This window comes from Tyto alba, unplaced genomic scaffold (genome assembly GCF_018691265.1).
Source record: "Tyto alba isolate M040663 unplaced genomic scaffold, T.alba_DEE_v4.0 Super-Scaffold_38, whole genome shotgun sequence".
Lineage (NCBI taxonomy): Eukaryota > Metazoa > Chordata > Aves > Strigiformes > Tytonidae > Tyto > Tyto alba.
In genome coordinates, this window is record NW_024881313.1 from 22,123,999 (window position 1) to 22,137,833 (window position 13,835).

Here is a 13,835-nt window from a genome sequence, read left to right on the forward strand (position 1 = left end):
AAACTAGTGTGAAACCTCCAGTCCCTGAAACAATCAGACATTTATCTGCATATCAAGAACGGAAACGACTGCATTTGCAATGAGTCATAAACACTTAAGCATCCCAAACATCCCTACTTACCTAGTCAAAATAAAATGCTCTCTTAGAAGCTGCCTCCACGCCTTCTGATCCCATGTACTGAACAGCAGAACTGCATCTCTGAGACAACCATACTTTAGCTTCAATTCTGGAAACTAAAAACTCTTTTCCCTGCTCCCCAAAGACTCCTTTCCTTGAATTCTGGGCCAGATAAAATAGTGACTGACAGCACAAATGCCACCAAATGTAATAGATTCAAGTCCTTTTGAATGTATCCATCACTGTTCTCTTTAATTTAATTTATTTCTTGGCCTTCTGCATGGGGAAAAATTTTACAGAGACTGCCACTGAAATCATGCTCCCAAACCATTCAGAGCTAACTTAGCTCTTTGTTCATAGCCTCAGCAAACCCCTGACTACAAGAAGGAAAAAGAAGATGGTTAATCAGAAACGTAAAGTACTGTGACATACAATATATTATCCCTAGTCGTGGTTGCCCTTATCACTATTATTTATCAATCACAGCACTGCCAGTGCTAGCTGAAAACCAGCAAAGATGACTAAACGTTTCTGGGATCATGACTGTCCCAGGGACTGAGCCTGTCAGAACACCACCATACCCATGCTCTCTCTACCTCATTCCAATATAAAAGTAGATTTTACATACATGTCAGAACAACACCATACCCATGTTCTCTCTACCTCATTCCAATATAAAAGTAGATTTTACATACAGAATCAGAAAAAGGACTGGAGAAGAGCTACAGAAACAGAACACAAGGAGTAGAGCAATGCCCAAGGTAAAGGCTTATACTGGTTAAAGTATATAACAAAACCAAAATAAAATGTTTAAATTATATTAGCATATTTAGAGCTACAAATGCAGAAAAGATAGCAATTATCTTCATTTTTAAAGTCACTGAGAAATACATGTATGAAGAATTACTTTTACCAAAACATTTAAGAGTGTATACTTGGCTTTAGCCATAAGAATAGACACTGGACTAGAGGTCTGCTACCAGCATTTAAATCAAATCTAATATGGCCTTAATTCTTGAGAGACTATCTGAGGGCCTGACTAAATTTTAATTAAAATAACCATACATATTTCCACTAAGTTTTGAGAACTGGAATTGTTTCATACATGACCTTTTTGCAGGATGGAACACGAGGAATTTAATATTTGTATGCATATTTACAGAAATGCATATTTATACATTTTAGACAAGTAGATGGGTTTTGAGAGGCAGCTAGGACATAGATGTGAGTAGCCCACAGGGCGAGTAGTACATCAAACCTCATAGTTCCTGATCTCTCTACCTTCTATCAGGTGGCTGCAAGGGGCAACCTACAGTCTGGTTGTGAATTCACAAACTGGCTGAAAAAGTTATCATTATGGTTCATTCATATACTGCAGATGGATGTTATATTTACCTAGTGATGTGTGCCAGCGAAGGCACAGTTTATGTGCTATTTGCACGGACAAATTATGTACACAAGACCACATTGCATATGGCTGAGCACATCCAACTTTGACAATCTGCTTCTGTTGGACTTACCATTTCATAATTTTCACTGTCATATGGTATGAGCTGGCTTCTTGTTGCATTAGAAAGGTTTCTTTTGATAGAAATGAGTAATTAAACAAAATAGACCAGCTGCCTTGTCTTTACTTACTGTCTCACTGAGAGATGTACATTTAAGGGCTAGTAACTGGCATTGCAGGTTTTTTCTAATAAACCTCTCATCCTTAATCACATGCAGACTGAAAAGATTTTCACATTAAATTAACCTACATTAGCCTGTTGTCATTCTTAAGCATTCTAATACATAATTAAAAACATACTGAAATTGAATTTCCATAATATCAGAATAACTATAATGAAGCAGACATTTGATAGCTACTCACTTAGGAGTTATAAATATAAGAGACCCTTAAATATAGATGGAGTGTATTAGTTCTGGGTAGACTCAACCTATCTTGCATGATCGTTAATCAGTAGAATTCAAGTTCAGAGCACTTTCACCATCAGTGACTAATCTTAGGAGATGCTTCCATCTAAAATAACATTGAAGGCTGGTCATAAACCACTGCAGCTGAATTCCTCTTATTTAAAGAAATCAATCAATCTATGAATTATTACCCGTTACCCTGCCCAGTTAATATTTGCATTCATCCTAACTTTGAAAATGAGGAATTTACCTGATTTCACCAGTAATGAATGTGAGGTTTGGCTTTTCTCTTCTCACTGAATTCACTGATCTTTGCCTCTTCTCTCACATATTTTCTACAAACTCCTGTATGTTTCCTCTGCATATAATTCCTATAGGGTATTAGGTACTACAGGTCTTAAATTTGGTTTGTTCTACAGTGGCTCTTTGCAAATTGCTCCTGAAGAGTTTATATTAAAGATGCAATGATAAAATGCATTTTAACAATGAACATCAAGCATGTTTGTGAATATGGCATCTCTTTGATGTATGAATGTATGTTACATTTTTTAGGAAAAAAATAGATATGGTGTAACAGAGCAAGAATGAACAAATACACTCCAGTTTTAATCTGCTCCCATACTAATGAAAAGATTGTGATAAACACAAATAAAAATAGCAGAAAACAAAAATAAAAGACCAGATTAAATCAGAAAAATATAGATATGTTAATAGTTTGCATTTCTTTAACAAATATATATATAAAGCTGTGTCATAAATAATTTTACAGAAGAACCATGAACACTGTGATACAGAAAAAGGTTAAGATATTGAAACCAATGCTCTCCAGCATATCTTTAAAATAGCCAGTTGGAAAAAAAATGTATTTTTTGGTATATTTTTCAGGCCTCAGGAGAAATAATAAAGCAAACACTATCAATCAGCAAAATTAGAACAAATAGCCAGTAAGTGTTCAGCAGTCCATGGGACATACATACATTAAAACACCATTACTATATTACATTAAATGTGTAAGTAAAGTAACAGACCTTATGCAGTGGAAAAATCTGTGAGGAGTAGAATACACACTTTGAATTTAAAATACCATTCTTTTCCTGTCTGTAAATTTACTATAACTTTAACCACAGACTGCTGATATTTTATCTAATCAATGAAAATTGCTACCTAATTTCTCAAGGTCCAGCTCATGAGGTAATTTGAACAGCTGTAAATTTTTTTCTCTTTCTTTACAAAGAATGGTATTACACTGCAGAAACAGACCTTTTTAATGAAGAGAAGCAAAAAACCTCAAAACCCATGAAAATTATTATATCAGGTGACAAGATTTTTTCTTTAGTAAGAATATGTAGTTTGGACTGTTTGGATTATTTTCCCTTGAATTTATGAGGAAAGAGTGATAAGTGGCAATGAAATATAGACTCTTCTGCCTCAAAATTGCCAGAGTTCAGATCCAGTTCAGCAATAACTAAAAGATAACTCTGACTGATAATCATGTTTGGTCCTATATGACTCAAATCATTGATATATATGAAGATATTAAAGTAAAAAGCCCTGTATCATAAAAAAGATCCTCACAAACCCCATTTTACATTAAATAGCACCTTTAATGGCAATTGTAGCCAAATGGACAAAGTTATTAGAAATCTTGGAGTTCTTTGTCCTGTTTGTATCTGGTTACAAAACCAGAACATCATGGGCATTTTATCTACATACAGTAAATTACAAAAAATGTAAAAGAAAACTTAAATGGATTTAATTGTTATGAAAAAATGAAAGAAAGCTGACATTAGAAGTACTAGCTAAACAAATTTACATTCAATATTCTCTAGATATTTTTCAGGCACTTCATTCAGCAGGACACACAGTCTTTGATGATTTCATATGACACATGGAAGATACTTCGGCCACAAGAGGGCTCACATATTTTATTGTTATTTTTTTAAAAATATGAGTATAATAAAAATATAAAAATATACAGGCTAAATTCAAGGCAAATATCTGCTGCCCAGATAATCACATTGTCATGAAAAAATAATTTGTGTGGCTCTTTAATAAACTATCAGAAAAAAATGAAGCAAAACCAAGGATGTTTCTATAGTCTATATATATATCAGTGTTAATCAGGTTTTAATGGAAATTAATCTGTTTCTATGATGTTACAACGATTAGCTATCTCTGAAATGACAAATTAATCTCTTATTTAAGCAGGTAATTCTAATGGTCTCTGTTAAAAAAGTCCTCTAGTACCTACCTATTCAGGTAACACAGTGTATACTCATTAAAGTAGGCCTGGTAAAAATAATAGAGCTTTATTTTTCTACAGAGACTTGCATTATTACTAAAGCACTGATAACACTGTCATTATATTATTGACAGAGTATATTCTCACCATTTTCAGATGAGAAGATAACTTGGGGCTTATTTCAATGAATACTGAACTTAATGAGAAACTATCCATTGACCTTAGAGATACTGTATCGAACTAAGCAAGCAAAGTACAATACAGAGAGTTTGCTGTGCCATGGATGTACCTTCATTGCAGTTCACCATTTGCAGGACAGGAGTTACTACGTTTCCACACCTTTGATTGGTGTTGTGGAGATAAAAAAAGACAGGAAAAAAACCTGTCTGAAATACAGTAGAATGTGCAGTTGGTTGGAAATTTTGTTCTTTAAAATTTGGTATCAGTCCAGATGGATTTGTAATAAACTTGAAATTCTGAAAAAAAAAATCTTGGGAAGGATGAAATATGATGTTTACATGGTTAAATAGATTCCTTCAGGACTCCATAAATTTGAAGTTAAAGTTTGTCTGATTCATCTCTACAGCAGTAGCAAGGATATCACCAAGAATGTATTAAAGCCATTTGGTATCTGCTATGGCCCTCCTATTCTGCAATTCCAGGCAACACTCACATGCAAACTACCTCTGGCTGTAAATCACAGAGTTTCCACATCCTGTTTCAGAGCTTTCAGACTCCAGTTTCTACGTTCATAGTAGAGACTCTGGAAGCTCTGACAACCCTTGTTATAATGGAGGCTACTCAGGTTTTCCACCCTATTGGTGTGCTGTAGTGTTCAGTCTTGGTAAATCCCGTGTGTTTCTTCGGACAATAAAGGTGCTGAGTGCACTGCATAAGATACACAGTACTAAAATATTTTGCTGCAGAGCAGAGAGAAAATTGTAGACCTAAGACATGCTGCACAACCTGTCCACACTGATCAGTACCAGTGACCTCCAGAGTGGACTGGTTGCATTCATACTGGGCCAGGTTGTGTCCCATGGAGTACATGTGCATTTTAGATATTCTTAGTCTGTAGTTTTCTACCTAAAATAGCACTGGGCTGCATCGTGGCCTGTGAGAGAGGTGTTTTTATAGCATGGTGCCAAACACATATGTTACATGGTCTGAGATGTGGCCTGATTTTATGTGGGTGTGCCATCTCATCTATACTGCCTATAGGGAATAAACCAGCACCAGAACTGCTCTAGGGTTTTGTCTTGAGGAATAGGTTTTTCTATTCCCCCCAAAATATGAGTGAAGCAATAGAGACACACTGAGGCTAATGGAGAACCAAGACCCAAGGACAAATGTGAGTATCTACACCATTAAAAATGATTTGTCAGTATAGATGTAGTCCTAGCACACCTGGCTCTCCAAGTACTACTTGCCTAAGAAACAGCATAAGGCTTTTCCAACAGGCAAGATTTATACTCGGACCAGCTTTAGACCAAAGGGATTCATTGCTTTACAAGGTGCTCACTCTCAGTCACGGCTTCATGGCAAATCAGAAAGCTCTGTCCCTAGTAGCTGTGCTGGAGCTGTGATCAAGAAGCACCACAATTCTCAGCCAGTCTCTAGGACTCTGAGCAGAGCTCTGCGGGAGCCTCCCTGATCTCTTGCTAGATGTTCATTACATCTGATGATTCGAGGGAATTTGTGGGTTTCAACAATCAGCATTTTTCAGCCAAAATACTTCACAATGTAGGGAAGGAAGATGAAGATTTTATAGAGGATAGATGGACCAGAGGAGAAAACTGTCTGAGTAAAAAATGTATGCATAAAGGACAATTGTCATCACATGAAAAACAGAAGAAAGTGCTGTGACTCTGGGATAGAGAAAGTGTAGTGGCTGAAAATGGTGAAGTATGAAACAAGAGAGGTGAAAAATTATTCTGGGAAAGAGGGGCATTAGGAAAGAAGACAAAGAGAAACAAATAGGCTAAAAATAGAGTATTAACACCTTAAAATCTTATCAAAAAATGTAATGAGAACACAGTAAAGAAAATGTAGTCTAACAGCATGCAAAACAAGTTTTGCTTTTAAGAACTCTGAGTACTATTAACAAAATTGTACAAATTTACCTGTCTGAGGTGTTTATCATTATTACAAGCAAGTTAACAGTATAATATTTAGTCCACTAATATTTAATTCTAATCTTTTAAACCTAGATATTACATCCTCAGATGCTAATAACTAAATAACTGAATAATGTATGGAACTACCTTAATTTTCACAAATGGAATTTGCAAAATCTGTAGGCCTGAATTATCTTACCAATGCAACCAATGCAATAAAATTTAACCTGTTCTGTAGAACCTGGAATTTCTTTTTCCATATTGCATCACTTTGCTCAGCTTCCTTTCTAAGACAGAAAAAAAAAATGGGTAAAGAGAAGAAGTTAAATCAACACAGAGGTTTCTTAAATGTCTTCAAAGCACATCTTTAAAACTTTGGCCACTACCTTTCTGTGGTTTGCATTTCCTGACCTTCATGTTTCTTCAGTTTCTCAGTTTCAGCAGTCAGGCTTCTTTCAGCAGCTTGCTGCTCAGGTACTCTATATGTTATATGAAAGTAAGTAAAACACTGCTTATTTTCTTTGCCAACTATGCAAAAACAAATACAAAGTTTTGCTCATACACAGTGCTGTTATTGGGACAAGTTTTTCATGTTTGGGGCTGTTAGATATTTCCAGTATCCTGTTAAAAATTTAAAGGTTTTGGAACCTAAGCCAGTAGATCAAAGTTGGCTCATTTTTTTTCTTTGTTTGTAAGGATTGCAGCAGGCAACGTTTTGGCAACTCTAGCAAAAACAGCACTGTGGATAATTAAATACGACCTTGTTCTATGTATACATGTCTGGCCCTCATCTTAACTGCTATCAGTGGTAAAATTGCCATTGCCTTAAATGGATGAGGACTCAAGATCTATTATTACAAATTCCCCATGGCAAAAGCAGTAGTTTGTGGAAAGTATACGGTCAAGCAATTAGTACAAAGAATTGAACTGCTGATTCAGATTTAACTCCGATTTTCATGATTATGTCTATGCTTGGGGTCCAGGAATTCTTCCTAATCTACGCTTTTGTGTGGATGCCCTGACTCAAATCAGTCCCACGTCAAGAGTAAGAGCTAGGAAAACCCAGATACACAGACTAGAAGGGGGCTGTGGCACATTTTCAGTCTGAGTGATTGGATGGAAGTACCTACATAGGTGCCCATGGAGCATCCATACCATACAACTTAGACACAGCCTGTGTGACTTCATATCTTCACTTTCCTTTATGGGAAACCAATTCATATTTATCTCAGAGAAATGTAATGAGAAATTCTGTAAGGTTCTGGGATAAAGCTGATACATAAATGTCTACTACTACCCTTAGTTTAGCAACTAAAATGTTCAAGACGCAGTTGTTCTGTGAGATCCATAGGGTCTAAAAAGGTCTGTATATAAATATATATAAAATATGTACCTAAGTGTATTAGCTTGTAATGATTAAAAGATCACCTTGTCAGTAAATTCTTTCTTCTGTTTTGTAAGATATCACTGTTTCAAAAGATGTTTCTTTTTGAACTCTCATTTCTCCTTGGGCATTATCATTTCCATTTCACTTTGCATTGGCAGACTGGTCATTATAGCTTCTTCTACTTGCAATGCTGAAAACTGACAATTAAAATCTAATGAGCACACAAACCTGTTTTAGTTTCTTGTAATACTATTATTATTCAGGAAAAGAGAGCACCATTGACCAGGCATGTCATATTAGAAATCTGAAAGAAACTAAGCAACCTCAAGTCTTCCATTCTCTCTCAGCAGGGTGTCATATATCTTACTTTCCCAACTGTAAATTACATTTTCCACAGGACAGAGTGAATCTGAAAAACACAAAGATGAGACACTTGTTCAGTCCTCTCCCCAGCCATCTCCTTCCATGCCTTCACACCTCACACAAATACTTATTCCCTCCTGCAAGAGATATTTAATCCCTGTTATATTTCCACAGATCTCCAAACAAGCACACTGGACACGAACCAGGTAAATAAAATACATTATCCACCCATCTGTTTGAACAGAATTTCCAAGATTTTGGTAGTGTTATGTATCCTGTCCAGATCAAGTACTCATTTTGTTTTTTCAGCTGCAGATACATTACACTTTCTTTCACAATGCACATGCTGGTAGCTATGTGGTTAGTTCAGAGGGGTAAACACCAGAGTTAAAGAACAGATAGCATTGCAGATACATTGCAGTATCTTGCTTTTTTAAATAAAAAAAAAGTAACTTTATCTACTTAACTATGAAAGCTGCAAATGAAATTCACTGTAAATATCATTACTAAATGAATGCAAAACCAATTGCATGGCAAATTCTCCTTACACACATGGATTTTATACTAGCGTAACACCCTAGATTTCAGTGGCAATATAGCTGGGTAAATGTATCGTTTGTAAAAGCAGAATCAGGCCCATTGCAGCTATACACAAAATGGGCTAGATCTCAAGCCATAGAATAATGGTCCAAAACAGCTCTAAAGGCACAGGATTTGATTGCCACATGCTTGAAATATCAGCATAATAGAGCTTCTGTAACCCTTACTGATACCCTCACTGTCTGCTGGGGCATGGCAGGGTAGAGAAGACCATGTCTAAAGACTTTCCACAATCTGTAGATCCCCGGCTCTTGGGATGGTCCTGTGAAGAATCAGTGGCACTTCCCAACTCCAGTTCAGTATGACAGTCAAAAAGAAATGAATGACAGTTGCACTTGTGCCTCCTGTAACTTTTATTGTGAAAAGATAGTAAAAAAACCCCCACTTTAAAATGAATGTTAAGGGCAGTTACTTTCTAGGCTTCAAACTGTTCAATTTTAAACATATATTCCCTCCATTATATTTTCCAGCTCACTCCTTTTCCTCATTGCAAACCAATATTATGTTTTTATTAGGTCACTTTAGTCCCTTCTGTGTTTTGATATTCTTTCTACTGTGTTTTTATTTACTCCTCTGAAATCTCTGTCATCACATATATCTCTCAAAACTATACTCTTCCTGGATGAAAAGAGCAAATCTCTTTGCAAATGTGGAAAGCAACCATAAACTGGATTAAAATTCAACTTTTGAAGATGAGATTCCTGTTCCTTATCAAGAGCAATTCCAGCTGATTGAAGCACATTCTTAATACAGAAGGAGTCTTGATTAAGATTTTATTAATATATATAGATAAAAGTTATAAGAAACACTAATATAACAACCATTAGTGTATTTAAATTTTTGCTTTAAAAAATTGGAAATGTATCATTTTAAGTATTTGTTACTGTCACTCATTCAACTCACTGCAGAATGATGGACTAAATTTTATAGTCTCTTTAGTCTGACTGAAGCTATTGAAACAAGTTTCTGTACCTTATTGACCTATCCAGTGATAACTGGGTGAAGGGCTAAGAAACTATTGCTTTCTTCCTTCAATTCAATTTAAGTTCTCATGTGCCCTTGCTTTTTTACATTAATGTTGTTCAGACTAGGACACCAGGACACCCGATAGCCATGAGCCTCCTGAATATTCTCCACTGTGAGCTTCAGACCTCAACATCCACCCTCGGTACATATGCACGGTCTTTGGGCTGCCTCAACACATGACCATCTGTCGCGATTGCATGGTGCCTCTCCACAACTGGGTCGGATCCTTGCCTGAGGGCATTAGGTTCCAGACAATGCTGGTTTAGATGAACAGTTTGGTTAACACTACAAGGGCCATCTGTTCTACAGGAAATCCTTTCTCTGTGTCATTAATGAAGTGTTCCCAGCACATAACTATATATTTGTCTACTTATGTAAGCTTTTATGTAATAGGAACTATAAGGGCATGTTATTTGTAAATGAATAGTTTGCAAAAATACCAAATTTCATTACATAAGTTTGTACATGTTAGCAAAGATGAAAACTAACCATATATTTGGCAGAGAAAGGAATTGCTTAGCTAGTGTGTCAGCATGGTTACAACACCTCAGTATCTCAGGCAAAGTAAAAGAACTGAATCTCAGTCTAAACATTGCAAATAAAGTCTATTGCCTGGAAATCAAAATATGAATCCTATTGAACAGGATTCCAAAATTTAATTTTGCTAAGTTGAGATCTTTGGTAGCATGTTAGGATGTTGCATATTAGCATGGTGATTATAAGAATTATATTTCAGGGAAGACCTTTTATATATTTCCCATACGTAATCAAATACATAATTAATTTTTAGCAAATTAAACATGGCCAGAATCAAATAACTAAAGTTTTTCAGGTTCGCTAAGCGTTTCATCCACTGTTCAAATAGACTTAGCTTTCAGACACTGGATCTGTAACTTAATAAGTAGGAAAGAGCATTCTGCAACTTGTCTTCTGGTAACATCTCCCCCTCCCAATCTCATTTTCATCTTAAAAGGTGAAAGTTTGAAATACAACATAACCTACTTATCTCAGTACAAGAAGGTACTTATAGCTATATTACTAAAAAAAGTATTACTATTGCATTTCAAAACGTGATTAGATTTCACTCTCAACAAGACCCCTAATTGCCTAAAAGGTTCTAAAATTAAATGCTGTTGGCTGAACAGCCATGTAGGCCTGGAGAGGGATGAAGATACAATGGGTTTATAGACTTGCCCAGAGGGCTTGATAGGTTTTTGCTTTATGCCCAATGTAGAAGGGTGTCTTAAATATCAAACACAGTGACCTGACATTCCATTTTGGGGAATTTCAGGAATACTCTTTCCTCTTTCCTAAGTGTGGAAATTACAGTTACTTAAGCCATTTGGAAAAAAAAAAAATCTAGAACCTTAAGATTTATATGTTAGTCAAAGGTTCCTGTCCTTGTTTTTGGATATAGTTATATCTTCTACTGCTTGCAATACAAGTGGCATCAAAATGTTTTTATAAATGTCTGCTAAGATCACATAGCAAATTCACTCCTTTTAGTCTATTTAAGTTCAGAAAGATTTGTTAAACTTGAATGAGCCTCCACATTATCAATAGGACAGATTCCAACCCTAACAAATATTTTTTCCCATTAATTATGACATTATTATAAGGTTTTAGGATAACGAGGAGTAAACCTTGAAGAATATAGATACTAAGGAATGAAAACCAAACAGAATGGAACCAAGGAATTGAACTATAAATAAGAGGCATGAGGCTATGAAACATATTTCAGGGGAACTGTGGCAATCCTATTACCCATGACACTCTTTCTGCTCTACCCTTACCATTATGATATTACTTGGATATGAATTATTTGCCATAAATGAAGAAAAGAATGAAAAACATTGAATAAGAAAAACCTCCCCGTTGACAGGACTAGCTAGAATGATCTAATATATTTTTCCATCTCTAGTCTCCTGTTTCTGTAATAAACACTAATTCCTATTGTGTGTATCTCCTATTTTATCAACAGTGCAGTATGCAGTCATCAGCTACCCCTGAAATGGAGTATAAACAGATTTATTTTCAAAATCTTAATCGATAACAAAATGCATTTTCCAGTGTAAATATAATCCCTATCTAGATACATAAAAATTTTTAGAGGTGAATGCAGGTGTCTCCTGCTCTATCTACAAAACAAAATTACACAACCAAATCTGCTACAGTACAAACACCGAGCAAAATATCAGCTAACACCGTATGTGTACTTAATAGTAATTGAATAGTATTTGAAAAATAATTGAACTTTATTGAATGTGCTATTGTGTGTTCCTTCAAACCCACATTCAAAAATTAAAAAGCTATACAGCAGAACCTTACCAATATCATTTAATATCTTACTCATTAACAGCAGATTATATCTGGAAAGCACTTCAGGCTGTGCCAAAGTCTACTCGGTTTCTGAGAGGCCCCATCCTCCCAGGGCTGTAGAGCTACGGGCACGATGTCAGGTGTGGCCTGGGCAGCCCCACATCCCCCATGTGATGGCCAGTGAGGAGTGGCCAGGTCTGGGCATTTATTCACTTGTTTAAGAGACTGAAGGGAATAAATGTGCTTTGGTCCTTTTAGAAAGGTGCGTGGAGGAGGAGGATTCATGTAGTCTCTTGCAGGATCAATACAGTATTGATCAATATCAATTCAAAACCATACAGCTCTGATAAATGAATTTTGAATTTGCCAGGTTAAAATCCAATTATCTCTGACGTGTTTTAAAGCATAATGGTAATTATGAAAGTGGTAGGTCCTAGAAAGAACAAAAGTATGAGCTACGGTTATGGGATATTCTTAGAAATTCAGCTAACAGGAAAAAAGATTGTGAATAGCAGCACTAAACTGGTCAAAACATATTACACAGCCAAGAATAATGACAGATAGAACAGAAGAATCAGGTATTAAAGGAACACAGAAAAATGTTAGCAGTATTTCAAACTCCACAAAACATTTCTACCAAGAGAACTAGGCGAGGTCATTTTAAAGGTGAAATTATAATCAAGTGCTCCTTCATTTCCTCAGGTATATTCAAACAGGTACAGACTTGGTCCATGGATAGTGGATTTCTGACACATTTATAACAGGAAAATTCACAAAATACTAAAAGATGTAAGAAGAGAAAAACATCTGCAACCACAAAAGTTATACCTGATAGACTATTGGAAAAACTGAAATTCTTATTTGATCAAATTGTACTAGAATAAAAGATGAGATCTAAAGAAGGATTAACGCACAAATATTAATTGCTGTTTTTTTAAATATGAGATGGAATTTTCTTTTAACTTTTCAGCTTCATATCTTTCCTTCCCAGGAGCCGGCCGCATTACCCTTAGCCTAAAGCTCCACTTTTTTCAAACAGACCAGCCCAACAGGGCTGGGAAAGGTCTGCTGGAAAACAGCTTTCAGTAAGAGTCTAGGCATGCAGAAACACTTGAGTGTAGGCTGAATTAGAATGACATAACTGTTGCCTACAGCTTTTATCCCCTATGCCCCTCGACATTATAGCTATATGAGCCAAGTTTCTGGTGCAGACCTAGTTTTGAACCCCAACATAGTCTTTAGGGGGGGAGGATGCGCACCTGTGCAAGACCAGGGAGAATTATGTAGCAAGAGAGTTCTCATAGTATCTAAGCATTTTTTTTTTGTCTTTGAACAAAAATCTCCTCCTACTCAAGGAAGATATTCTCCTTAAAAGGACAGAAAAAGATCTTGCAGGTGGTGTGGAGGCTGATTTTATGTCAAAATTTTACATTGTTGTTACTGAGATTGAAATTTTATGTTATTGCTGCTGAGATTTTATGATATGATTAAAGCAACAGTGCAAGTAGACATCTGGGTAAGTATCAAAGTAGTACTTAAATGATACTGAATACATTAAACATGAATATAATTTAAATTATTCAATAAAGGATATTCCTCTATGCCTATGACATCCATAAATCTAAGTAACAAATAGATAATTACCAACAGCATACCAATTTTTTTGTTTTAATATAATCAAATACCACTTTCAAACATAACACATATTTCAACTAACCTAGATGTGCTCCAGTTCAGTTTATCTCAGCA

General features: G+C 35.7%; 1 protein-coding gene across 1 annotated transcript in view; it reads right to left on the reverse strand.

The window, feature by feature from the left end:
• Nucleotides 1–455: 455 nt before the first annotated feature.
• Nucleotides 456–13,835, reverse strand: part of CUNH10orf67 (chromosome unknown C10orf67 homolog) — a 36,811-nt gene continuing 23,431 nt past the window's right edge. The window contains 6 exon segments of the mRNA XM_042802173.1: nucleotides 456–495; nucleotides 782–840; nucleotides 1,757–1,844; nucleotides 6,619–6,678; nucleotides 6,778–6,870; nucleotides 7,820–7,840. Of these exon segments, the coding sequence (XP_042658107.1) occupies nucleotides 456–495; nucleotides 782–840; nucleotides 1,757–1,844; nucleotides 6,619–6,678; nucleotides 6,778–6,870; nucleotides 7,820–7,840 (361 nt within the window).